We start from the raw sequence: 27,744 nt of genomic DNA, 5'->3' as shown, positions 1-27,744 counted from the left end.
TCAGTGCATGTGGGCTGAATGCTGCAGCCTGGCACGGGACCTCAGCCACCAGGGCAACAAAAACTGGGATGGGATTCACATTAAATACATGTACACACCTACTGCTACGCCCCACATCTGTCCCAGGAAAGGCAGACCTAGACTTGCTGGAGAAATGCCAGCAGTTCCACGTGGCTGAAGAACAGGTTGGATGGACTATTCCCAGAAAACTCCATACGAGGAATGAGCTACACGTTCCTCAGCTGCAGCCATCACCAGTGTGGGGCATCTTTAGTGGTGGCCTTCAAACAGGTAACGCTCCCGGCTTCTGAAAGAGATAAATCTCAGTATCATGGATGCACAGCAACTTCGAAAACAGTTTGATTCCCTTTCCTGAGATGTTTTGTTCTACTTCTTCACCCGCACTGAAAGTTGGGAAGCCCGATCCTTGGCCAAGTGGGTGTTCAGATTCCCACCACTCCAATAACAGATCATTTTTAAATCAACCCCCTGAAAAACCTGAAGACCTCCCAGTTGCACTAAACACAACATCCTTTTTCGGCCAGGAGGATAAAATGTGGTGTTATGACTAGCTGCATTTTAGGGAGAAACCTCCTGTGGCAATCCTCAGGCTACCTTACTTTCATAGGAAAATGTTGAAAATAGAAAATCAATCAGTTAAGATCTAACACTGTTTCTGTACCAACAAATGTAATCACACTTGCCATACTGTGTGCTTTTTGGATACTTATCTGCAGCTAAATGATGTCCCCCTGAATGAGCTTTTTAAGATAAACAGACATGCATGTGCTGTTTATTGTACTTAAAAATAAATAAAAAAATAAATTTAAAGAAGTCTTGAGGGCAGAGAAAAATCTTCAAACTGCATTTGGAAAGTGACCTGAGATGTGGGAAAGTTGTCTATTGCTTATGTTATTTTTTCACCCACTTTTGAATGCTTTGAGGCTACATTTCCCTTGAGTTATGACAGATATTGCCACCCACCTTAGTTCTTCCTGCCTTTGCCCTAACAGAACCTCTTTGTTGTTTTATCTAATCAGATTCAGAGGCCCTGCTAGAGTTAGCTCTTTCAGACCGTTCAAAGCGGTTATATTTCTTATTTCCCAGGCTTCAGAAGAACTAAAAATAACCAAGTGAAAATCTGAAATGCAAAGCTAATATTCTTGCCAGTGTTGAGCAGATACGTTGTCAGGATTAACGAGAGATTTTACAGATCTGAAAAAATCTGAATAAATCAGAACACTTAATTTTTCTTTGCTGAGTTTTCTGAGTTTAATCTTTCCTAAGCTACAAAGAATTTTTTATAAAAATATTTACCTTAATTTTTTCTGAACTAAAGATATGTGGTGTGTCTTCCAGCAAAGAGAAAAATTTATTATAAAACTTTCTATATACAAAGGAGAATATTCATGGCAGATGAAAGCTTGCAGTTCAAATTACTTTGGGATGAAAGTAACCCAAGTTGTTTCTCCTGTCCCTGTGGAGTGTAGGAGTCATTGGTGCATTGCCTGATGCCAGGTACTGAGAATTTTTATCAGCAAAGAAATACCTGCAGTAGGGACAAGACAGCATCATTAGATGTCCTATGGCTGGTCACAAAGGCTTGTAATAGGAGGCATCTTGCTGCACTGTCTGAATTATGCAGCAGAGCAATGTTTCCCAACAAGTTTATAGAGATGAGGAAATGGAAGAAAAAACAGTGCTAAACGCTGGCAAATTCACTCAAGCCGAGAGAGTGAGAAGCAGCTGCAATTACTGACTGCAAACATCCACCCTCTTGAAGGAACTTTAAACTGCTCACTTTTGCTGGCAGTAGCACAGTTTTCTCTATGATGGGGAAATCCTGCAGCAACTACAGCAGCTTCGCTGCTGCCCCTCTTCCAGAGGAACCAAAAAGTTGGCAGCACGGGGCACAGCATTATGGCAATTAAGCATTTACACAGATGAGCCAAAAGGGGGATTTTCTGCCTAAAACCCTGAGAAACGGTGCATGTTTGATAACTTCCAGAAACTGGGAGATGGCCATGACATGACATGACAGCCCAGCTTATAAACTTGCAGCTCGGCTAAAGGGACAGAAGTATGAAGCAGAAATAGGATTATCAACCGGTCTAAGTTTCTGCAATAGTAGGAAACACCACTCAGTATTTATTTCTGTGGAGAAACTCCGTGATGGAAAAGAGCAGGAGAGAGAGATGCTGAGGTGCTAAACTGAGTTCAGGCTAAATAACATAACACAATCATTCGTAAATCTGGTCCTTGGGATCTGAGGACTATGATTAATTGGTGGCAGAACAAAATAAGACCTGCAGTAAACCAAAAATGAAAGTATCAAAAATTATCCTTTAAATTGAAATTTTAGTTAGGTGAGCTATTTTATAATTAATCCTAATTTAACAATGCCATACCGCCGTTTCTCTTTCACAAAATAGAGTTCCAAAGAAATTTTCCATTTTCTGTGCAACTTGTATATTTATGGAAGGCTTTTCCCTTTTTTCTGATGCATATACTGGGTATTATATACTGCATATTTTTATTGCACAGTCATGTAAAGAAGTATTATCACAGTAGGCATGCAAAGAGGATGCAGTTTTAACTTCTTAATTCACCACTGTTTGTTTGCTTTTCATTCAGTATGAAACTGTTAACCTTTAAAAAAACATAACCAAGAATATGGATAAATATTTATTATGACAATCTCATATTTCAGGTATTTGCAAGTTCAGAACTGAAATAATATCTATTGCAATGCCTCAGCCAAAGTGGATGTGGCAGAAGTTTTGTTTCTTTTTTATTTGATGTTTTTCTCTATTGACAGTTACAGATGAAACCCACTGAAATTAGATGTTCAAAACCAAAAGTGTAGATATTTTATACCTTTAAATTTTACCATTAATTGTTTGGAAATATTATACTAATATGTGAAACCTTATGTTTTAGCAATCTGAAGAAAGAAAACGAATGCCTTGGGTGATCAAATGCCATGTATTTAAATGAGAAGCCACTGACTACACCAGCAAAATCTGGTTTCATCTAAGTCAAAAAGGGCTTCCCACACATGCCAGCAGAGACAGAATTTTACCTTATAATCTGGAGCTCTCTCCAGCTCTCTCTGTTTCAGAATTTGTGCCCATCCTTCTGCTTTATTAGCATTGCCACCCCAATTGCCACGTTCCTGGCTGAAATTCATGCCTAGCCCCACTCTTCATTCTTTTTAAACTCCACTGTTAAGAGCTCTTGAGAAAACTGCTCCAACTGCTTGGCATTAGAAGGAAATGAAAATCTTTTAAGTGGCTATTGTGCATGTCATTTGAATGCACTGAATGACATTTCAACACCATGCAATGCCTCCCCTCCGCCACAGTCATCAAGAGTGGTTTGGGTTGGTTTTTTTTTTTCCTTCCCATATGGGCACCGAGGTTTCCAACAGCACTGATCCCTCTGCACATTTTTCTATACTTTGTAAAAGCCTCTTTCTTTGAACATCTTCCTGCAAACAGAAAGGCTTCAATGTGCAACAGTTTTTTAGCAGCTTGCAGGACGGAGGCCTTGATGTGATTATTTGATTATATATGAAGTAACTCTGATGATCAGTGAATGATGTCACAGCTATCACTTTGAAGTTAATAGCAAAATTTGCATTGGCTTCAATCTGAGCAGGATCAAGGCATGCACCATCAGACTGACATCCCTTAATTAACTTCCACATCTCTCTTTACGCACTCATGCCTAGCTCCATGTTTTTTCATGGCACGAGGGGAAAGAGCAAATGCTGGAAACCCAGGTTTTTGCCAACAGCAGGCTGTCACATTTAACAAATTGTCTTAGTATATTGGTTTACGTGGGCATCCTGTCCTTGATCAGCTCCCACATTTCCCACAGACAGCAGCAACAGTTGTGCACCAAGACGAAATAAATGACCCATAATTTACAAATGGAAATATAATACTCCATCTGCAGACAAAAGGTTTGACTGAAAGAAGTGCCGCAACACCTCCAGCGAAGAATTCCTATAGACTTGGCTGGCAGCGGCAGAGCCTGCGCTTCTATGCATCTTTGAATTTAAACTGTAACCTACACTTGTGTAAACAGATCTGGGACACTCAGAGGCCATACTGGAAGCACTGTCTTTAACACTCAAACAACCAGGAGGTGAGACAGTTAGGAGGATTTTAACCAGTTTCTCAGTTGCGCTGAGCATCGAACGCTCACAGAAGAAAACTTCCTTTCAGAAACCTTCATTCAAAGGCTGCTCAACGCAGACTCAAAATGTGCGTGTGCACCCGCAAACAATGTTAATTTGTATTCTTAAGTGAGCCTGTTTTATTTTGCCATTTACTAAATGCTGGCATAAAAATTCCTAAAGCAACGTGACTCTCACAACAAACACGACTGACAGACCCTAGCTGGAGAGCACATGCAAGCACAGACTGCAATTGTTCTGTGGTTATTTGAGAGACAGTGGTCAGGGAAACAGGGGTCATTAATTTCTCTGCCTATTTTAAACATTTCCAGAGATGTTCTAAAATACATTAAAAAGCGCAGCAGCCGCCACCTAAGGCTGAAACATTAGCAAAGCTGTAGATGGGGGTTTCTGTGTGGAAGAGCGAAAAGGGATGGTTTGGAGTTGGTCTTCGCATTCGAGAAATCAACACACGCTTAACTTTACATCTCTTCTTCTGCAAAAGATCGGCGGAAAGAGCGAGCTCCGGCGAAGCAAGAAGCAGAAACATTGGCTGCAGGTTGCCAACAAGCGCTGGCCCCGCGGGCTTCGTGACCAGAACAAGGGTGTCCCCTGCAGGGGTCTGGCATCGCCACTCGGCGGAGAAATAAACCGAATTCAGCTCTAATTCCCCCCCGTTCACCCCCCGCCCAGCTGCTGAGCGGCCGGAACCACACACCGGCAAAGCAGCGAGATCAGGAGAACCGACGACGGGGGCACCGGCAGCCCCGAGTCCGTCCCCCTGCGGGGGGTCACGGAGCAGCCCCCGGGGCCGGCATCGTCCTGGCACTCCGAGCCCTTTTTGTCGAGCAGCGGCGGCGCGTAGGGGGCAGGTGCGCGGGCAGGCGCCGCAGGTTCGGCGGGCGGCTCCCGGGAGCTGCCGTGACTCCTCACGGCGTTGGCGCTGAGCTGCCATGCACCCCCTCCCCACTCCCCGGGCTCGCTCCCCTCTCCACCGACGCCCGACAGGCGGCGCCGCCGCTCCCTACTCCCGGCGGGCGCCGCCGCCGTCTCACGTGACGGCGTGGCCACTTCCGCCTTACAACCGGGGCGGGCAGGGCCGGGGCAGGACCGGTTCGGGGCCGGTGCCGGTGCCGGTGTGGTCGGGGCCGGCCGTACCCTCGCTGGTAATGTCGGCCCTGAGCCCATTCCCCCCCCCCCGCACCCGTCACATGTACGCCACGCACGGCGGAGGGGAGAGCCGGCGGGTTTGTCGGGTCACGTGACCCCACTCTCTCCCCTCAGCCGGTTTTGGCGGGCGGTACGGTGGCCGGGAGGGTTTCCTAGGCAACCGCACCGCGCCATCAGCCAGAGAAGCGGCCCTGGCCTAAAGGAGGCTGGGGTGGGTCAGGTACGCTCCCGGTGCCCCCCAGGCTCGGCTCCCAAACGCTTCTTCCCCCGTCCCCTCGTACCGTGGAGCCGAGCCCTGCCCGCCGGCTCGGCCTAGGGGTGTCCCATCCCGGCTGCTCTTCTCCCTTCCTTCCCCCCCTCGCCCCAGTCCGCAGCCCCTGTGCTGCCCGCGGCCACCGCCTCTCTTCGCCATCATTCGTTAGGCCCAGTTCGGGAGAGAACGGGGCTGGGGTCGAGAGAAGCAGGGCCTATTGGTCCCAGGGCTGCTGCCCAGCCGCCGTTTGCCGGCTCTTCAAGTGCTTCTGAGGAGGGCGGAGGAGGAGGAGGATCGGGTCACGGCTGGTCCCAGCGCTGGGATGATTAAAGCTTACATGAATAGTGTTGGGCTCTGTAAGCGTTATTTCATCCCTGTGGCTCAGCCATACCTACCCCAAACTTAGGCTTTCTGCACTGCTAATAGCATCTATCGCAGCAAGTGGCTTAGCTTTACAACTTCCAAAGTCATTTATTTGTGAGCCTTCAATTTTAAAGGTATGTCTGTGAAGTGTATTTGCTAAGAATAGTGTGTGTGATCTGACGTTATTGGAGTTGATATATTCTTCTGCAAAATAAAGTTTTATATTATTAATTTTTATTAAAGCTGTGAGCGCAAGGTTGACAGAAGTACAGAGAACGTCAGGAGAATCAGTTTGGTTTTCTGGCCAGGCTAGAATTAACTATTCTCCACTTGCTTAAGTAGTTGGCACAGCTAGTAAAGTCTTAAAGCACCTGGTGTTCAGCATCTAGTGTTCTTTGATGTAAAAGTATAAAAGGATACTGGATTATGTGTGTCATGAGAGGTAGCGTTCTTAATCTTCTTACCATGTTTTAAGAGATACTGTCCAAGTGCTTACATAAGAGTATCTTACTCAATTCAAAGTCTGGGCAGTCTGCTATAACTTTTTTTAACTGCCAAAGTGTCGGGTGGTCTGTGGATGGATAAGGAGTGAAAGCAGGAAGCAGTTTTCACAGCTCACCTGTCAGAATCAATTTACTAGGTAGGTAACAGTCCTGTGTACTGAGAGGTCTCCGTGCTGGGAGAAATTTTATTTAATGGTAAAAGCATTTCTGTGAATGCTTAGCTCTTTAATGTTTACCTAGGATTTATCAGCATGGAAGATGCTAGAGGACTTTAATGCTGCTACATGTATGCAGCTTTGAAGGCAGCCACATGTGTGGAGCAGTTTAATATGCAAAAGTTTTGTAGTGTTTTTCAGTGTGAGGCATGTTTTATACCTGAGAAGTCAACACAGACTTTGGGGAATGGGAGGGGAACAAGTACCATTGGCTTTCTGTGTCAGGGTAGATCAAACCAAATGCTGTCATCCTCTTATCATAAAAGAGTTTCATTTATTTATTGTTTACTGAGCCTGAAGCACAGCAGAGATGGTGAAACAAAATTTATAATGCCAGATGTCTTCAGTTTTGAAACACAGAAATAAATTAAAAGCCTTTAAAATGCATGTGAAGTATTACTGTAGTGGATTCTTGTTTGATCATTGACAAAATGCTTAATTGTGGGTAGCTAAGACAGCTCTCTTTTGAAGACAAATGTAAAGATGGTGAAAGAAATCATATTTTATCTGTCCCTCAAAGTTTAGATGCAAAAACTGTTGTTTTTTGAAGTAGTGTTTTCATTGTAAGGAATTTGAGTATTGCAGGTATGTTTGCATTGGTTGTCTTGCTCTGGAAGTACATTAGGGGTGGGAGGAATGAAATTTGGCATCTTTGTCAGGTTATTTTTTGCTTATAGCTCTCTATGAAACCAGCAGATCACTAGGCTGTCACTATCTTCAGAACGTTCTTAATTTACTTTACTTTTATTTTAAATCTTAGTTTTTAAACTCGGTTGTTTGGAAGGTGACATCCAGCTGCAGATTATGGCGTGTCGATTTTCAAAGGAAGAATTAGATGAGCAGTTTGAAGAGTTTCTGAAAGAGGTATGTTTCAGAGCAAGGTCACATCCCTTTTCTCCATTAAAATGCAGGGGGAAGATTTAGTTCAGAATAATACGGAATGGAATATGCAGATGTGCTTTTATCACATGACTCACATAGCTGTCTGATGTGTGGGTCTGTGCAAGGTCTTCATTGCTAAACTTGATTCATTCTGTTTTGCATTATTTAAATCAAGAGAACAGTTTTGTGATGAAATAAATATTTTGTCACTGCTAGGTTGTCTTCTGAAAAAGCCCTTGTTTTTTGTTACACTTTGTGGGTTTTATTTAGTAGCAGATGCTTCAGTTTGATATATAATTGAAAAAAATTCTTTATGGAGGCAGAAGCTATGTTTCAAGAAAATTCTTTTCCTGTGCACTACCTAATTTCACTGAATTCTATTTAAAAATTATTTTATTAACCCTAGCAAAACAGCCTATGTTGTAGTGATTAGAAAATTTTACTTTGATTCCTTTTATTCCTCATGGTGCTTCATGATTTCCAATACGAGCAAAATCATTCGAGTCTGTGGGACACAACTTAAGCTAACAGTTACCTGACATAGTGAAAATGCCCTGACTTGGTATGTTTTTGTCACTTCACATAGATCTGTAATTTCAGAATTTTTCCTTCACTCCAACACACATTGTGGTAACCCTAAGATATAAATACTGCATACATAAAGCCCTTACTAGGTTCTATTGTATGTAAGTGCAGGTAATAACGGCAGAGGACATTCTGGGGGTCTCTGTTATATGTAATGGATGCTTAAGGCTTGTTTTGATATAGAGGTTGTGCTATAGTTTAAATACTGGTGAAAAATGTAGGTGATGTATTCCATAGAATACATCTTTGTCATAGAATTCCACTTTGTCATCAAGATTCACAGTAATCAGAGACTTCTGATTCAAGATTTTAGCTTTCCCAGGTTTGTCTGCAACTCTGCATTGACCATGCAGCTTGTGAGGTGTTTTTACAGATGCAGAGTGCCTGTAGCTTTACTGAGCAATACTAAATAGAGGCAACATGAAACCAAAATGCCACCTGAAAATTAAGATTCGCTAATAACTTAAAGGTAGATTTTAGCCTGTAATTTGAAGATGTTAATTGAGCTAGCATTCTTGAAGTCACTGAAATTATTAATGTTAGTAAAAATAGAAAAGTAGACTCTGCAAAAGTTCTTATTATTGTTATAAAGGGAGTTGCTCTGGGAAATAAAAAGGATGTTTGTTCTTTTATTTATTTAGTGCATCTGACAAAACTGCATGGGATTAATTCTAGTATTTTGTTCCTCATTTGACATGCTCTTGCTCCTCAGCTATTGCCCATTGAGAAAAAAATTAAAATAACTGTACTGAATTATTATCAGTGGTGCTTGGCATGCTCCAGAGAATTTAACTTCTAGCAACTCATGTCTGTATTTTATCATTTGAAACTAAAACTGTAAAGTGTTTAATCTTGATTAAAAGTATAATGCCAAGCCAGTCATTAAAAATATGCATTGCTTTATGTTTTGCCATTTAGATACAGACCCAAACAAAAGCGGCATTATGTATTCTCTGTAACTTTACAGGCATGCATCTTCTGTTATGTTCCCCACCTTTGCTTTTGTTCTTTATAAAAAGTCTGCACCCTTTTGATATTAGAAATATGAGAAACTGATTGACATTGATTGACATCATCAACATTGAAGTTGATGTATGGGTGATATTTGTGTTGAGTATAATGACAGGGGTGGGGAGAATAGCAGAAACTGTTAGTAGTAGTAGTTGTGTGAGGAAGACTTAGTTACTGTTCAGAGAAGAAATGGATCAGACTTTTCCACCCTGTAAAGTAACTCATAGATAGTGAAACTGGCTTTTTCTGTGTGGAGGATTGTGTGTATATGATTAAAACATACAAAGCTAAAAATAAGACGTTAGAGGCAGTTGGATGATGCAGGTCTAATATGAGGATTAAACTGAAGTATTTTGGTACGCAACACTGAACTTTAAAAGCTGAGGATATTCTAAACTTTTATCATTATACAGACGGAGTCACAAACGTGTAATAACAATTACTGTATATAGAATAGGCCTTCTGCCTGGTCACACTTATTCCCAGCCCCTTGCCAGAACAGCCTTTTGGCATCCATAATTCTTCTCTTCCTAATTCTGTCATCCTTCTACTCCCCATCATCAGTATCTGATGTTAGCATACGTCATGTCTTAAACCAACTTTTAACATGACTTAATGCTATTTTAATTTATGTATCACCTGTCAGACTGTTAACTCTCTTCTGTTTTCTCAGTGTTGGCTGTGAAGTTCCCTTGGATTGTGCTCTTTCTAATACACAGAGCTTCACATATTTGCTTTCTTGATGACACCTCAAATGAAGCAAAATTAGGAAAGAGCAGTTGTCTGCTTCTGGTCTTATAGGTAGACTTTTATTCTTAATATCCATGGACAGATAAGAAGAAAAACTTCCACAAAGAAAGGATGTAGCATCTTATTAGAAAATCTGTATAATAGTAACTGGAAGATTAATGTAGCCATTAAACCATGTTTGAAAAACTTTTAATTTTCATTAAAAGGTTTTATATATTAAGATAGATATTTCATATTCCAAATATAATTTGTTGTAGACTTGTTTTGTTGGAGAACAGTTTCGTTGAATAATTGGGAGCCACTCCTATGCTTCGTGTACATAGGAGGTGGTAAGGTGATTATGTGCCAAGTAGTTGTCCCAGTTCTTAAAATTGACTATTTGGGCTTTCATTTCAGTAGAGATTAAACAACTGACACTTTTTTTGTTTTGGTTTTTTGGGTTTTTTTTTTATGTGTGTGTGTCTGTGCTCCCGAAAGGCTGACAAACTGTTTTACAGAGGAGGAGAAGGAAGAAATCAGTGCCAGTTGTTGGCACTAGAAAGCCATTGCTGGTCAAAAAAAAAAAGTTGATTTATTTGCTCTTTTTGTTTGTTTTCAAAAGGAAGAAAAAAATTTGGAAGTTTCACTGTTGAGACAACTGACATATTGGGAAAAATGCACTCCTATTTTTGTGTCAACATTTCTTTCCCAGCTGCTGCAACTTTACTGTCTGAAGTTGATGAGGCTGGACAAAGAAAGTTTCCAGAACTTGAGAACAACCTGTGGGAATTTCAGTTTCTTAAGTTACAATACTCTATGTGTAGGAGCATTATCAAGATTCAGCTTGCAGAGTAGAGGATACTCTTAGTCATAAATGAAACAGCAAGCGACAACAGAGCTTGCATCTAGCTAGCAGGAAGCAGCTCAACCTTTGGGGACAATGGCATTTGTACTTCTGTTGGGACTAGTGTAAGCAAGTTGTTATTTATAGGGCTTTTATTAAGAACTTAAAGTTGTTCTATGTGGTTGTGTCAACTTAAAGAAATTGCAGTACCTCCTGTTGTCTAGCAGTTTCATAATTTATTCAAATTGTTTATTGAAGTACAAAGGTCAGAGCACTTAGATTTTCTTTCTGAGACTGTGTGACAGGCAATTAATTGTCTCAAGTGAAACAATGAGCTTTAAATATGTTATTGGTCAGAGATATTCATAACAATGTTTTTCTGTTGTTTTTTTTTAATGGAAATTTTGGACAATGGGCATTTGATTTATGGATGTTCTTGTGAGGCCCATATAAATTGAAGCATTGGATATATAGTAGAGGTAGGCTTTTTTGGTAGTGCTTTTTAATGCAATAGGAATCAGGCAGTGGACTGCAGAGGTATGCAGCATTATTGTTTAATAAATGTCCTCTTGTGTTTTATGTATTTAGTACCCACATACCTGTTGCCTCTAGAATTGTTTATTCTTGCCCATTTTCTTATTTGTGACTATTAAAAAAGGAAAGCTTTTGAGATTTTCCCATATGGTGCATTTCATATGTTAATTGTTTGTTATGCCTTATGGCTTTGCTAAGTCTATTCATACATTCTTTAAGACTCTTTATGACAATAAGTTTCAACAGTTATGGCTAAAGAATTAGATAAAAATGAAAAGTGTGGCACTCCCTTTAACCCAATGTTTACCGAGTTTAAGCACAAAGAATACATAGCATGTAAGGTTACAGTGCACTAACTAAAAGATATATTTCCTTGTTCAGTATCTGGACAGCTTATTGTGGCTCTGAGCCTGCTATGAGCCATGGAAAGGCAAGAAACAGGGATTAGGTGTGTTGTTTTAAACAAATACCTGCATCACATCAAAAAAGTGCTCTTGTCTCATGAAGTGTCTGTAGGTGTTTTCTTCCCTGTTACTCTGCAGTAACTTAATTTCATTCATACTTAAAATCTTTTTCCTCCATTGATTTAAGCTAGCAGTCAAAATCAAGATGGATGAGTGACACATGAAAACTTTATACACAGAGTTGACTGGGAATAGCTGTAGCTTGTCTGTTTTTTCCATTAACATAAAGTGCAAAATAAATTCCTGAAATCTGATTTGCTAAGAGCTAGAATGCTGCTTGTGAAGCTTTATTTTTAGAGTTTCTATCATCTGTTCATGTATGAAGCAAGGCCAAGGCCACACTATTTCTTCTCTAATTCATTGTCTTTAGGGCTATAGTTAGGATTTTGGTTCTTACAGGTTGTAACTAATTGGAAAAGAGCTGTTTATAAGCATATTTACTAAGTATTAGTATTCAACACTATTAAGTTACTACTAGTATTTATTAAATACTAGTATTTACTACTAGATATTTATTGAGCAGTTAACTTTTAACATGTCTGAACTTTGGCATTGGGTTATTATAATATGCAGTATTATGCCATATGAATATAATTATTGTCTCGTACTCAACTTTGTCCTGCATATACAAAAAGAGCAAGCAGTGGGGAGCATGGAGGCATCTGAACTCAGAAGTCTAGAATTGAATGGCTGAAAGACAGTTAAACAATGTGAAAATGTAAAAGCTGTCTTTAATATTGTATATAATTCACTCAGTCTCTTTCAGATGATTCACTTGGAAATTCAAAGAAAAAACCCAGCATTCTTGAGTCATTGGGACAGCCCAGGAAAAAAGAAACAAAGAAAAAGGGTTCAGTGCCGTGGTGGATGTCTGAAGAAGATTTGGATGATGGTGGTAAATAATGTAGATTTACAATTTTTTGGCCACAGGGGGTCAGGCTAGTTCTTTCTCATACTTCATGTGTTTTCAGATTACGTTGCTGCCACTCAAGTGCTTTAGAACATTACAATGCAAGTTTGGAAAGTATAAAACTCAAATGTAATTGTATTTGTTTAAAAGGGATTGTATTCAGGCTGTAAGCAAGTTTTCTGTTATTTTTTCTTACAAGTTAATAAAACTTGCTAAGGGTACATATGTTATAAATAATAAGATAGTTAGAAAATGTAACTTAAACATTTTTGCTGAAGTGTTTGTAGGTGATTGTAACCAAACAGTTCCTTTTTATAGATTAGTGTGAGATAAATAGATAGTTTCCAAACTGGAGAGGTAAAAGTCTAATTTGTATAATCTTAAACTAATTGCAGCATTTGTAATAGGTTAGGGAAGCCCAGAAAAACTTTGCAACAGCAGCTGATTCAAAGATGTGTGTCTGTCAGTATTCTCAACATTTCCCTTTTGAAGAGCCATGGTTCAAGGGGGAAAGGGCTGAGATGACATGATGGCTAGGTCAGTATTGACTTGGTCACGTAGTTTTGGAAGAAAATACATTATTATTTGAAAGCTTTCTACCTCTATTTTTGCATTTCTTCGTGGTTTTTTGCTGGGTAATAAAGCCTACATGTAGTTAAGTTTCCATAGGGTGACGGCCTCTTATTGTAGTAATTGGCTTCTTGTTTTCATGAAATGTATAATTTACATCTGGAGCTTAACAGAAAGTTCCATCCCTCAGTTTTTCATGTGACAGGATTAAGATACAGCTGGTAGTAGTCAAATTTTAGTCAGCAGTTGTTCCATTTAGGTATAACTGACACTTGGTGTCTGGGCTGCTTATCTGCCTCTGGCCTTTTAAGATGCTTCTGGAAAACTCAGATGGATATGAATGATTTCATATCAGGCAATCAATGCAGCTACTTATCAGGTATTTATGAGTTATTATGATATCTCCTTATGATACTTCCATGCAACTTGTCAAAAAATGAAGGACAGAGGGTTCTTGTTGCACAGAGTGTGAGAATTAAGGGGTTAGCATGACTTCATTTTTCTACATGCTATCAAACAAAATCTCCAGGTGATTTTAGAAGTTCAGCATCCTTCTGTGTTTTTTTCTGAGATGCTTGAGGCAACCCATAAAGCAGTTTGACGCTTCTCATGCTACTTAAACCAAAAAACACTGAAATAGGTAATTGAAAGACAGGGTGATCACAATTTTAGAGAACAGTGCTTGTACATGTTAAATGCAAAGAAGAATCAGAAGAAATAATCTGATTATCTGAAGATGTTTCCATTCAAACCAATTCTACCACCCTTGAATATTTTATCAGCTAGTTTAACCAGAAGTGAATCTATTGAAACTGAGACATGCTTGATGTGCAGTTTATTGATGTATAAAATAAAAAGATACTTTTGATAAACCATTTGAGGTCTCAAAACAAGATGGCCCTTTAACAGGAAGACATTCAGAAGAACTTCTCCTCTTTCCCTGTATGTGTGTCTCTCTCTCTTTGTCTTGCATGCTTCCAAATACTTTGTCAAGTACAGTTTTGCTAGGTCTAATATTGTGCAGCACATGTATGTTGTGGAGTCTGTGCTCACATGGATTAATAATGCACAGCAGCATTGCAATATAAGTTACTGCACAGCAAGATTGAAAAGGTGTTGGCTTTTTTAACCTTTTTGTAAGGTTAATAAATGTGCCCTAAATAGCAAGATCATTGTTGCATGGAAAAAATAATAGTATTGCTGCAATTATAACAAATGTGGAAATAAGCTGTATTTAATTACTGAAAAATGTAATATTGGCTTTCGTTGAAAGTTAGTGGAGATCCTTGTGTATTCTTCTAGACTCAACCCTCCATGTTGCTTGGAGATAGGACTTTGTTAACAGGCTGTCAGCTAATAGAATTATTATTTTTAAAGTGAATCAAACTAATGTTACATCTAAAAATCTTACCTTCACCCACTGTGTGGCACTGCAGTACAAATATGTGCTCCGTATGCATGACTCCATGTGTTTGGCTGGCACTGTATAGAGATACTGTTATATTAATAGTGTCTGGGTAATTAGCTCAGGTAATGCACCGAGGTCGTAGGTTGGTTCCAGTTTGAGGGGGTTTATTTTGGGTTACTTCAGTATCTATATCATGCTTTCTTGAAAGACAAAGACAGATGACTGGAAAACAAAATATATGCTAGACATTTAATTGTTGTCTTATTATTTTTTTTTTACCATGGCATCTTGTTGCAGAAGTTCCAGGATACACACAGAGATTTAAAATAATAGCCTGTCTTCCCTTGGTTTTGTAGATTAATACTATTATATATTAGTATATACTATTGCTGTTCACTTGGCTGAGAAGTATAAAGTTCATTTTAAATAACTAGTTATTCTAGGCACATTTGAACTCTTTGTTCTTCAGCTTTAAACTGAAATGTGCGAATTATGATTCAAGATACTGTCTTCCATATTTCACAGGTTAAAGACCTACCTCTGACTAATGTCCTTCCTACTAGCTTTTGTCATGTAAATTATAGAAAGAAATCAGATAATAAGAATTCCTGTCCTGCCTTGCTTGCCTCTCTGTTCTTGCTGTTTGTCTTACTTTTCAAGATTTTCAAACAAGATTTGTTAAACTGAGAAAAGAGAAGAAAATGATGGAAAGCCATGCAGAAATAGTGGAATACAGTGAACAAAAGAGTCCTCGTTCAGATTCCCAGTCTGGTATTTGGTTAAATATGTTTTGTTAAATTTCTTCAATGTAAGCCTTGTGTTACTAGTGTGTGTCCTGTAGAAAATCCTTTGCAAAATCTCAGTTTGACTATGGTATTCTCATTGAAAGCAAGCTGCCACTTACTTCATTTGTTATTTAAAAAAAAAACCCTAGTAACTGTGTAAACTTTTGCTCACTTGTGGTTGCACCATACGTTACAACCTATAGTGATGTATTAGGACAAATTGTATTGCATGTAAGCCAAAAAATTACTATTCGCTGTTCTATTTGTTTAATTTCAAAGACTACAGTCAGCTAAGTATTCTATTTATTTTCTACTTACTTTTCCCTCTGCTGACCCAGCACAGGCTACTCTGGAATGGAAATAGTAGAGTTGGTGTAATAATGAGAGAACCAGATTGTTGAAGCTGCAGAATTATTTTATTCAGTATAACTTCAGATTCAGCCTTTTCAGTGAAATCACTTTTATGTGATGTGAAGGGAAACTCTAAACAATATTTAATGGTTACAAAAGCAATTAACCTGTATGTTCTAGTTTAAATGTGGATTTGGTGTTAAATTCAAATGGATGAATAATATTTTGGAGAGCCATGACAAGGAAATATTTGGCACTTGGTCTTTAGATCACGTTGGTGATCTACTGTGGAGCCTGTAGAACGTTCTCTGTTAGCTTTCTAGAGCATATGTGGTTCCCTGTTTGCATAGAACAGTTACAAAGCATCTCGATCTGGGAGAGAAACACAAAAACTGAATCTATTTAATTAGGCTTAATATTTGAAATTTGAGCAGTAATAGGATTTTAGCAGTAATTTCAAATTAGTGTTGTGAAAGATACCAGGTGTTTGCACTATTTACAATGGAAGGCATGCTGTCAACAATTCTCATTTTCTTAGGAAACATGGGAAAATATAAATATAAATCTTGAGAAGTGATGTCTCACTAGTGGACATAGAGATCAGCTGAGGCAATGAAAGACCCATGCAGTGTATCAGAATGGATGTCATAGCATTTCTCTTTTTTCACTGCATCTGCCATTCATTCACCAGCTTCCTTTAGTCATCTTGGATCTTTCTGAGTTGTGTTCTGCTCATGTATCCCCATAAGCCTTTTTCTGGATAGCAGAATTATTTGGCTTGATCCTCTCAACTAGTCTTGCTCTCCCTTGTGTCAAGGGAAATTCAAAAGACCTGTAACTTAAAAGTTATCTCTGAATTAGCCCATTTAGAATCCTACATCACCCTGACAACAAGTAAAAGTCTAGCTAGCCTTAGGTTTCTAAATTGTGTGCTGTGACTGTCATCTAAGTATCATGAGAGAGCCCAGTTTTCAGCATGGGTTGTGTTCTCTAAAATCTCATTCTACTGGTGCAAATGGAAGGTATTTGCATTTTTTGCTGCTAAGCAAGTCCTCACAAGGGTTTGAGCAAACAACAGTTAAAACAGTAACAGATAAATAAGAGTAATTTGCATTTATGTACTTCTGTTTCTCCACTTTTCTTTGAACAAATCGAGATGCTTTCTTTAAAACTTGTAGTACAAAACTTCCTTCATTGTTGAAGTAGTTTCACTAGTTTTCTTTGTTTTCAGGTGATATATTGAGCTTCTAGAACAGTGTATTTGAAGGAAAAATATATGTGGAGCAAGAAGGCATTTGTCTTTTTTTTAAAAAAAATAAAGGAAAAAAGTTTTATTCTCAGAAGTTACAAAACTTAAAGTTAATACTTATAACTAGAAAATTACAGATAATTCAGTCAACAAGAAACTGAACTGCATTACGTTTTCAGAAGTGCTACTTTGAATTCTCACATCTTACTTTTCTCTTTATTCCCTGTCCATTTTGTATAAAAACTTAAAAATGTTTGTGTACACTTAGAAGTAGATCCCCCTAAACCTTCTTCCAGTGCATCTCGCAGCAAGGCTTTGTCTAAATTCAAAATGCTGGAAAAATTTCATAAGGATAAGAAAGATTCATACTTTAACAAAGAAGAAGGAAGCCTCACTCCTGACAGTCCAGACAGTTCTGAGGGTAACAAATTTACTGTATTTTATATGACATTAAAAAGGTAAAATGACTTAATTCCTACAGTCTTGGTCAGATGAAGGAGAAAATAATTTACTTTTTAAATAGGTGCTTGTCATTGGTTGTAGGTTTGAGTCCTTTGTATTTATTTTTTTAAACATTTCTCCACAATTGTGGTGTCTAGAAATATTTTAAAGTGAAACTCAAGTTCTTTAATTTCAAGTAGCAGGACTATATATCATTAGTCTTATGAAATATTGCATAGGAAGATATGGGTGCTTCTTGCTGCTTCCAGAAGTTTGTACGAAAAGTAACAAATACTGCCCCCCCTCTGCCCCAAATAAATCAGTAGCACTGTTTAAACAAACAAACAAACAAAACAGTGAAAAGCAACTTTGAAATCCATCCAAGTTGTTGTTTTTTTCCAAGTGCAATAGGTTTCTCAGAGTTCAGGTTTTGCAGGTTGTGTAGTTGTGTAAAAACCACTTTTTTGCCTCATTTAGCAATGGCAGTATCCTTGTGATCTGGAGGGTGTGTCTGGGAATTGGGAGTGGATGAGTTGCAAGACTCAGTGGCTACAAAACACTGAAAATGTCATTTCCTATCATTATAGGAGGTGTTTTTTTAAAAAAGCTTTCATTGGTTTGAGTGGGCAAAATACTGAAAAAATACTGGGATAGCTTACATAAATCCCATGAAGCCTTCACAATCAATGTAGAGTGTTCAGGAAGTTCATTGAGATTATTCAGTTTGAGATTATTTAAATAAAACAACTCAGGAAAACATTTGGAATGTTTTTCTAAAATTTTCTGTCAAATATTCTAATTGTTTTTTTACTGAAGTATATTCACATCTCCTTTCTTGTAAACCTTACGTGGGAGGGCAGTGACCCTTTGATTCTTCTACCATATTTTTACTGAAAAAATAGAGTGGGTATTGGAGGTGAGGTGAGATTATGGTTTATGTAAAGATCAGCAAAAACCTTGTGACCCAGCTTGCAGATTCCTTTTTGCTGTCTTGATAACTGTATCAATAGAGTGTCATCTGGGTAAATTACTTTTAAACTATTGCATTCAGCTAGCAGAGAAATGGACTATTCATACTTTTTCACTTCTGTTCAGCACTTAAAGCTTTCCATTTTTATATTTTTCAATGTGGTAGCATAATGTATTTAGGCACTAACTTTGTATTTGTGTGGAGCTTGACTTTTATTCAGTGTCTCTGACATTTATTTGTTGTCTGCAAGGCAAGCCATTCAGAGCTGAGTGTTGAGGACAGAGCTGAGGACAGATAGAGGAATATTGAAATTATTTCCAAGATGTAGAGTCTTATGTATGTAGCCTTCCCATAAAATGTGCAAGAGCACTTTGTCACTGAACTCAAGAAAAATACCTGTTCTGCTTCTTAATGGGAAGGCTCTTGTCATCACAGCACATGTTCTAAGTGCTGCCTAGTAGGGAAGGAAAAGGCATTCATACTTTTTTCCCTACCCTGCCTCACCCTGGGTGAGGGGTCCTTCAGTACTGAAGGGAAAGGATTCTCCATTGTCATGATATAGGCAAGTATGGCATTTCTTAAAAGGAATTTGGTTGGGCCTGTATAGAGGACAGAGTTAACAGCCAAGAGATGAAGGACTTGACTGGCAAGTGGAAGACTGGTTTAGTGTTCTTGAATCTGAAGGGTTATTGATGTACTCACATCCTGCATTCTCCTAGCAGGAGGAAATGAGCTGTTGTCAGTGTATTCATTCCTCCTGGTATGTTCAGTACAAGGACATAGCTACAGTCTAAATATAGTTTGGCCAAAGAGAACAAAAAATTCTGAGTTTATTTTACCAACTGGAGGTTTATGTTGGAGTGTAGTTTCTGTTCCCTTCTGTGAGAACTGTTAAGTCATTTAACATGTCATTAGCTAAAATGCATAAGCAGTTTTTCTGCTAGTATTTATCCTAAGAGAACCTCTAGAATTTAGGTATAAATGCACACGTGTTACGGGCAGGCAGAAGGGACTTGGTACTGCTTTTTAATGATTAATATATTGCAATATTTGGTTTTTAGTTTTCCATAAAGAAGTTGACATGACACTATTCTGTCCATAAGTATAATACACACATAAAGTTGGTAAGGTGGTGTAGAACCCCCATAGCAATGAAATTAGATCCAGAAGAGCCAGCTTCACATTGTAGCGGCATAAACCTACAGAATGGAACAACTGGGTGTTCATCAGTGGCCTCCAAGTAACTTTGGTTACTAATTTTTTCCTTTAAAGGATTTACTTTGCAACAAATGAAAAAGAGCTGCTAGGGCAAAGACTGCAATTTTCAAACATCTGTGGATAGTAGATCAAACAAAATTCTTAGGCTCTTAACAAAGAAATATTAATTTCTATACAGAGCTTGTGTATGTGATTGTCATCCATAAATAATGTTACAGTAAGTGAATTTGCTTACAGTTGTTTTATTTTCCCCGTGCTGAACTATAGGTTTATATATGGAAATATGCCAATACAGTGGATGGGAAAGAGATATGTATAATAGATCAATTAATTGTAATGAAACAAGATTTACTTATCTCTTAATAGAAATTGAAGTTAGATTAATGCAATCTGTGAGACTGAGTTTCTTTGCAGTTGTGACATGATCTTAAAATTGGTGGTTCTGCAAGATAACTAATAGACTCAAGTGTCATACAAATAGCTTTTAGGTGATGGTCAAGACTATTGCAAATTTTTTTCCTAGAAATGCTTGGAGCCAATAGAAGCTTTGTGAAGATACAGAACACTTCGCAGCTTGTGGGGGAAGCTGATGACAGTATGCATGTGGAAAAGATGCAGCTTGAGAAAAGTAATGAGGTTGCTGTCTCCTCAAGTAGAGACAGCCTGGAGACAAATGGTGAGAACTGAGACTGCAGCCATTTCATGAAGTTAGCTAGATCTACATAAAGTATTATTACCATCTGTTTTTCTTATTTCATTGCAAGTCAGATTCTTCACTGCAACCAGCTGAAGTCTGATTGTGAGCTGAAGTCCCCTATTACTAACTTGTGATTGTTTGGTAGTGTTAATATTTTGTGAGCCTTTCTATAGTTGCTGTGAACTAATATGACTATTATATGGGACCCTACAACACAGACATTGCTTATTCTTTGTTTTGAAATTTAGATTCAGTTTTAGCTTCTGGGCTTAACCAAAGCATCGTGGGACTTGGACTGGATACTTTGGAAGAAGAAGAAGAAAAAGAGATCTTCTTTGCCCAACTTGAACGTGAAGCTTCCTCAGCTGTTGATTATTCAAAACTGAATAAAGAGCTGGATTCCAATGATTCTGTATTACTAGCACCATTTGTACGGTAATTTAGAAAGAAAAAAAGTTGTGAACTATATTAGTAGAAGCGTATGACTTGAATATCTGCATACCATGGCCACTGAGATTTTATGGAACAAGATTCCGTATTATTTAATTCAATTTTTTGTATGTTAGTTGTGATTGTTTTGGTCTCGGGCTTTTTGGGGGGTTTTTTGGTTTTGGTTTTGTTTTTCTGAAGACAAGGACAGAAATGAGCTCAATAAAGAAAAGGAATAAAAAAAGGAGTAAGGTGAGAACATGACTTGGTGATGAATGGACAAAGCTACCCAAAGTCTTGTGCATAACTCAGTACTTAAAAGTTAATTTAACATTCTTAATTTCAAAGTGTAATTAAATAAAAAGTTAATAACTGATAATAACAGGGAAGTAGATCAGGAGAGATTCTGTGTTCCCTTAGACATCGTGTTACAAATAAATCTAGAGGAAAAATACAAAATCTTCACAGACTAAGGCAATCCATTTATGATCAGTTACATGAAAATAAGTTCAAACAAATGTGAGAGAAACAGGTGAAGGGGCTATTTAGGCTGCTGTTGCTAAAAATGCTGAGTGCAAAGAAAACTTCCAAGGTGAAAACATTTGGAGGGGCAGAATTCTGGAGAGTTTTAGGTAAGGACAAATTTCAAGTTCACTGTAATAGAGGAAAAAAAGGAAGGATTATTTTGTGTTGTTAATGCAAACAAGAATGTCAGAACAGGAAGCAAAACTGATGATAAAAATTTTAGAAGCTTATGTAGATGTTGGAGGGAACGGGGAAAGGAAACAAAAATATTTATTTAGTAATTGACATGCGACTTTCTTACCTATGCTTTGATGGACAAAACCAGGTTTTAAATGTTATTGCTAATTGTAAGAAATATCAAAGTTTGGAGCTGGAAAAAATGAATTTATTTACTATTCAAGAAGGAAGTAAAATTGTGGGAAGTGGCCACATAAAATTTTCATTTTGTTTCTCAGAAATGAAAAAACTGAAAGAGAAGAGGAATCTGCACATGAAGAGAAATCTGGTAATAACATCTTTCTAAATTAATTTGAAAATCCTTTTTTTATTGCAGTGTGTACACTGAGAATTGCAAGAACCATTAAGCAAAAAGAATTGCAAGAATTCATTAAGCAGAATAACAGAAATAAAAGCTGTTGATTAGTGCACCAGTTCAAATGCAAAGTCTTCAGAAAACATCATAGCAGGATGTCAGAGGGTAGTGTAGTATTTTTTATAGTTTATTGAGGAATTAATTTAAAGGTCTGAAAAGTGGAAACTGTATTGCAGCCTCAGAGCTTGCTCTGTGCTCTGTGTTGCCTTTGGAGCTGGTCAGAAAACTTGGCTGTCTCTAGGCTTCAGATTTACAAGAGAGTCCAGCATCCTCACTGAAAGGTTTTTGTTCTGAGTAATATTTAAGCCATTGAATTTCTGTTCCTATATCACCCTGACTTTTATGAGTAAAGCTTTTATTTATCTGAAAGTTTATGTATTTTCATACAGATGATCTTCATTTATTTGTAGTTCTAACATCAGCCTTTTAGGCTGCCTTGGCATTATGACTCTGCAGCTTTTATTCAGAGGATTTTAGGTGTTTGCTTCTAGATTTGTGCTTTTGTTTGTTTAAATGTTTTGAGTTTTTTCTCTTTGAGGTTCATTTTTAATCTATTGTGTTCTGAAAGGCAAACAGAAAAAACAAACAAACCAACCCACTATCAATGAAAAAATAAAAAATGGCTGATGTTGAAATATGTATTAATGTTTGAGATAGTCTGGTATCTTAACTGTCATCTGTATTTTTGTACCATCTCTTGTGCCTGAGTTTGATCCCTGTAATCTGCAGTTTTACCTGATTTCCATGCTGCACTCTTTCAATCTTCTCTTTCCATCACTCTGCATTTCACTCTTCATTGGTAGCATGTGATAGTGTATTTCTGTGATTTGAACAACAGATTGTTTTTTCAAATTTTTATATTTAGCTGAATTTTTGAGAGGTCCTAGTGCCAGGCTTCAATTTCCCAAACTTGAAGCAGCTGTATATATAACCCTAATCACAGGAAATCTTTTCTCCCTGAAAGCTTGTTTACTCTTGTAGGCTGCAACAGATCATGATGTAGTGGAAATGCCACAACTATTCTTTTAACCTTTTCCCTAGGAAAACGATTGAAATTATCTGATTGTTACAGTCAGTTTTATGAAACTGACACTTAGGATTTGGAGGAAAACAATTTTCATGGAATTCCTGGAATGACCTGTCTGTTTGTTGTGTGTGGTTAGGTTTTGTCTCTGCCAAACTTCTCCTTTGTGAAATAGCAACCAATATAGTGGGTCATACACGTGCAGAAATAGCATTGTGTAGGTCTTAAGTCAGTATGAGAAAGCTGTTTTCAGCTGATCAGACTTCCCATGGTCTATAACCAAAGAGAATGCTGAAATAGTGGTTTTCATAATGTAGTTTTCACATGAGTCTGTTGTATTGGTGACAAAACACAGAAAGGACACATCATAAACCAGTGTTTTGCAGTGCTTGTTGATTTAAGCATTACAGACAGCTCAAGCACTGAAGGCTGTAGCCACAGGAGCTGAGTGGGTAACAAGGAATCAGAACTTGTGGCAGGATCTAGGTAAGAAAAGTGTTTGGCTTGCTTGTAAAATTCATCCTTTGGCACACTTGTGGTTTTAAATAACCACACTCCTCTTCAGAGTGGCTCTTATGCCACCAGAGCTGGTCAGAGGAAGCCAAATTATAGATTCTGAGCCTAAAAACTGCTGGAGTTGTCAAGGGGGTGTAAAGAATACTTTGTCTGTTAGGGGGGAAATTGCATCATTTCACCCTTAAGTGAGAGAAAGAAATTGACTAAAATGGGTCAAATTCAAGTATACCCTGAGCCCACAGAGGAAAAATATGTCTGATCATATGACAAACTTCATTTGAATTTAGAGATCGTATGCATTGTTTTTACTGCACTTTCAGAAGCACAGCCAGTTTTTAAACCTTTCTGTTGCCTTTCTGAAAGGAGTAATAGTGGCAGCAGCTCTTCTTAGATGAGAGATTGGAGAAAAGAAATAGATTGCCGTTACTGTTTTGTCTTCTTTGAATATTCATTCTATTTGGTATTTATTTTACTCTTCAGGAAGCTACAGTGAAGATTTTGAAGAAGAAGCAGATACTAATTCTGCTGCTAAAACTGAGGGAAGTCAGGAGGATCAAAACATCATGCCAGGAGTTGATATAAATCCTCAAGAACAGGTATAAATTACCAAATATTTATATTACTTATTTGAATTATGAAAGTGCTGCAATATGTGCCTGTAAATGTAGTAAACATTTATATAGTAGGTATTAGCTGAAAAAAAAGAATACAGTGAACCTGGGACTATATTGTTCTATTAAGGATATACATTTTCTTGTAATAAATCACTTAGTATTAAGTTCTTCATAGGCTTCTTCCTCCTTGGAATTAAGAACTGCAGATGGGAGTCCACAAATGATAAGTTCAGGTTGGAGCCTCAGCCTCAGACAAAAAAATCTCAGCCCCAAAAACCTCAACTCAAACTCTGCACTGCTTGAGCTTTGGGGATGCTGCTGTTGTTGAGCTCTTTTGATGTGGGGCACATGTAGTAGAGCACATCAGGTGGATTCCTGGAACACATGTTCTGGTTTTTTTTTTTTTTTGCAATGAAAGGTGTTTATAGAGCACTATGCATTCATCTATAACAGATAAACGTGGGGGTAGATTTAATTCTTTTTAAGTAAGTTTATTAGAGTAATATTTCTAATAAATGTTTGAAGAGAACAAATAGAATGTAATGTACTTACTGTTACATTATTTTCTTTTCTCAAATTACAATATAAGAGAAGCAGGAAGGTATAAAAATACTCCATTTATGCAGAGCACCATTTAGTTACCAGTCACTTGTGAGAGAGTTTGAGTGTGTTGAGGATCTTTTGGCATTCTAAAGAGAGTTATAGGGAAGTGTATATTTTTGGAGAACAAAGAACTGCTTAGTTTTAAGTTTTAAAAAGTTTTCTTGCATTTTGGACCAACTTCTAAAGTTCATCCCTTGAAAATTACTTCAAAAAGTAATTTTTTTTTCTTTACTTTTGTTAGGAAGAAGCAAACACTGGCATGCTGGCTAAAGGTAAAATTTGATGAGTAGGAGAATACTTTTTGAAGCTTTCTTACCAGATTTTTATTATTCTAATGTTTTTCAACAGATTACATTGTTTTCTACTAAAATCCTGTTGAACCAAAATGGTTAAAAAAAATCTGCATGTTAGCACTTCCAAGTGTTCATCAGTGTATTTTTTATTTTATTAAATCAAGTCAGGACTCAGATTTTAACACTTACATTCAGAGTTAATCAGTTTACCATTAATGGCATTAGAATAATCTAGATAGCATTTTTTGCACATTTAGTACATCAGTATAAGATTTGATATACTCAAGAGTATTTGGGAATTATTTTTTTTTAATTATCTTCTTGGTTTTAGTTGTATTACTTGATTCACAAGATTCAACTCCAGAACTTCAGAAGGCTGTTGAAACATCAGATGTAGCTCCAGATGAACATTACCTGCCTGAAGTCAGTGGAACTGCAGTGAATGAAGCAGGTAAGGATGTCTTAAAAAAATAAACAAACAAACAAAAAACAACAAACCCACACAACAGAACTCAACCCCCAAAGTCTTACTTGAGTAGAGTAGATGGGTCTGATCCTTTAATTTGTTCTTAGGTTATTAGTGATCAGGAAGCCCTTGGCTCTTAGTAACATCTTGAAAAGAAGAGGAAATATTTCAGGAAAAAAGTCATGAGTCTTCTGCTAAAGAAACACCTTTTGACACTTGGTTATTGTAAAGTTGCTTTTGACATTGCAATTTGATTTTAAGGATCATCTCTTTGGTTATTCATTGTAGCTAAAATTCTTCTTTGACAGCAATGAACACAATTCTATAATATAACTATACTGTTAGTTTCAGTACTGATGTGGGAAAGCTGGAGAGGCCTGCAAACTAGTTGAGACTATTTAGTACGTACTAAGTAACTTTGCAACTGTTTAATTTTATTGTTAAAATAAGATTTTAAATTTTTTTTTCATAATTGAAGTCACTGTTCTTACCACTTACTAAACCAAGTCAGGAACTGAAACATAGGTTCCAGTGGGTTGTCTCTGAAAACAGAAAATCCTTTAATGTCTCTTACCAGCCTGTGTTTTTTCACAGGCACTTCCTATGAACAAACTGCTAGTGACATAGAAGCATTACACCAAGCTTACCATCACATTGATCAGTCTTTGGGTGACACTGATGAACAGAAATTGCATAATTCTGCAATGGTGATCTCAGAATGCCTCGTACAAGATGTTTCACAAAATAATGACATCTATTCAAAAAACATGTCAACTATTGAATCAGGTAAAAACCTTAAAGGCAGGCATGTATTGTATAAACATGTAAAATGAGTGGACTAGAAACATCTTTTAATATTCCATTTATGAAATATTTTGAAATGTTGCCCTTTTTACAAATACTTTTTCTAAGTTGTTATTTTTTGCTTGTTTGTGATGTGGGGTTTTTTTCATATTCCACTAACCAGATTTACCTACAATGGATGAATTGATGAAACCAATTAAAGGACATTCATGTGATATCAGAAGTATTGATGTGGAGCTTGACAGGTATTTATTTCAGAAAGCATGCAAAAAATTGTAATAACTTAAGTGCATTAGCTGTTTGTAAAATAAGTCATCTGTCTTTTTGCCTAATTAAATAATGAAATTTCATTGTCTGCATTGGTATGGTATTGGCAGTGGATTGTAAAATGAATATACAGGGTTAATTGGTTTAGACAAGGCATTCCCAAATTTTGTTTGAGTGTTAATCAGTAATGTTTGCCACATCATTTGAAGGAGTGTTCTGCATGCTCACAGCTACCACATCAGGCATCTCTCTCCATCTTCTGCTCTTTCCCCTCCCCATACATGGATTTCACCCCACATCCTATGCAATGTTTTATTAGCATTAATTTCATGCTTCTAGGTGTTCATCTTGCATCCAAATTTGGTACTTCCACAAGAACAGACACTGCTGGGAAATGGCTCTTCTTCCACAGCATGGAATTGAATCATAGAATTTTCCGGGTAGGAAGGGACCTGTAAGATCACCCAGCTCCAACCCCCTGCCATGGGCAGGGACACCTCCCACTGGATCAGGTTGCTGAGAGCCCTGTCCAGCCTGGCCTTAAAAACTTCCAGGGATGGGGCTTCCACCACCTCTCTGGGCAACCTGTTCCGGTGTCTCACCACCCTCATGGTGAAGAACTTCTTAACATCCAAACTAAATCTACTCTCCTCTAGTTTGAATCCATTCCCCCTGGTCCTATTGCTGCCTGACTCCCTAAAAAGTCCCTCACCAGCATTCTGTAGCCCCCCTTCAGATACTGGAAGGCTACAGTAAGGTCTCCTCAGTCTTCGCCTTTCCATACTGAATAAACCCAACTCTCTCAGCCTGTCTTCACAGGAGAGGTGCTCCAGCCCTCTGATCATCCTCGTGGCCCTTCTCTGGACACACTCCAGCACATCCATGTCTTTCTTGTAACAGGGGCTCCAGAACTGGATGCAATACTCCAGGTGGGGTCTCATGAGAGCAGAGTAGAGGGGGAGAATCACCCCCCTGGACCTGCTGGCCACGCTTCTCTTGATGCAGCCCAGGATCTGGTTGGCTTTCTTGGCTGCAGGTGTACACTGATGGCTCACGTTGAACTTCTCATCCACCAGCACTCCCAAGTCCTTTTCCTCAGGGCTGCTCTCAAGCCAGGCACTGCCCAGCCTGTATCAGAGCTTGGCATTGCCTCAACCCAGGTGCAGGACCTTGCACTTGGTCTTGTTGAACTTGATGAGGTTGCCAAGGGCCCACCTCTCCAGCCTGTCAGGGTCCCTCTGGATGGCATCCCTTCCCTCCAGTGTGTCACCTGCAC

At 38.2% G+C, this 27,744-nt stretch overlaps 1 protein-coding gene across 1 annotated transcript in view; it reads left to right on the top strand.

Annotated features, from left to right (window-relative positions):
- Nucleotides 1–5,381: 5,381 nt before the first annotated feature.
- The window catches only part of CEP162 (centrosomal protein 162), a 45,053-nt gene continuing 22,690 nt past the window's right edge, over nucleotides 5,382–27,744 (top strand). Inside the window, exons 1-11 of the mRNA XM_030447613.1 lie at nucleotides 5,382–5,573; nucleotides 7,448–7,551; nucleotides 12,493–12,631; nucleotides 20,162–20,314; nucleotides 20,584–20,770; nucleotides 21,745–21,794; nucleotides 23,902–24,017; nucleotides 24,880–24,910; nucleotides 25,263–25,382; nucleotides 25,992–26,183; nucleotides 26,365–26,446. Coding sequence (XP_030303473.1) covers nucleotides 7,492–7,551; nucleotides 12,493–12,631; nucleotides 20,162–20,314; nucleotides 20,584–20,770; nucleotides 21,745–21,794; nucleotides 23,902–24,017; nucleotides 24,880–24,910; nucleotides 25,263–25,382; nucleotides 25,992–26,183; nucleotides 26,365–26,446 — 1,130 coding nt within the window. The 5' untranslated portion in view covers nucleotides 5,382–5,573; nucleotides 7,448–7,491. The remainder of the gene's footprint in view (nucleotides 5,574–7,447; nucleotides 7,552–12,492; nucleotides 12,632–20,161; nucleotides 20,315–20,583; nucleotides 20,771–21,744; nucleotides 21,795–23,901; nucleotides 24,018–24,879; nucleotides 24,911–25,262; nucleotides 25,383–25,991; nucleotides 26,184–26,364; nucleotides 26,447–27,744) is intronic.

Source organism: Calypte anna, chromosome 3 (assembly GCF_003957555.1).
Source record: "Calypte anna isolate BGI_N300 chromosome 3, bCalAnn1_v1.p, whole genome shotgun sequence".
Taxonomy (NCBI): Eukaryota; Metazoa; Chordata; class Aves; order Apodiformes; family Trochilidae; genus Calypte; species Calypte anna.
The sequence above is the reverse complement of the archived record's forward strand: the minus strand, read 5'-3'. Positions and strand labels throughout refer to the sequence as shown.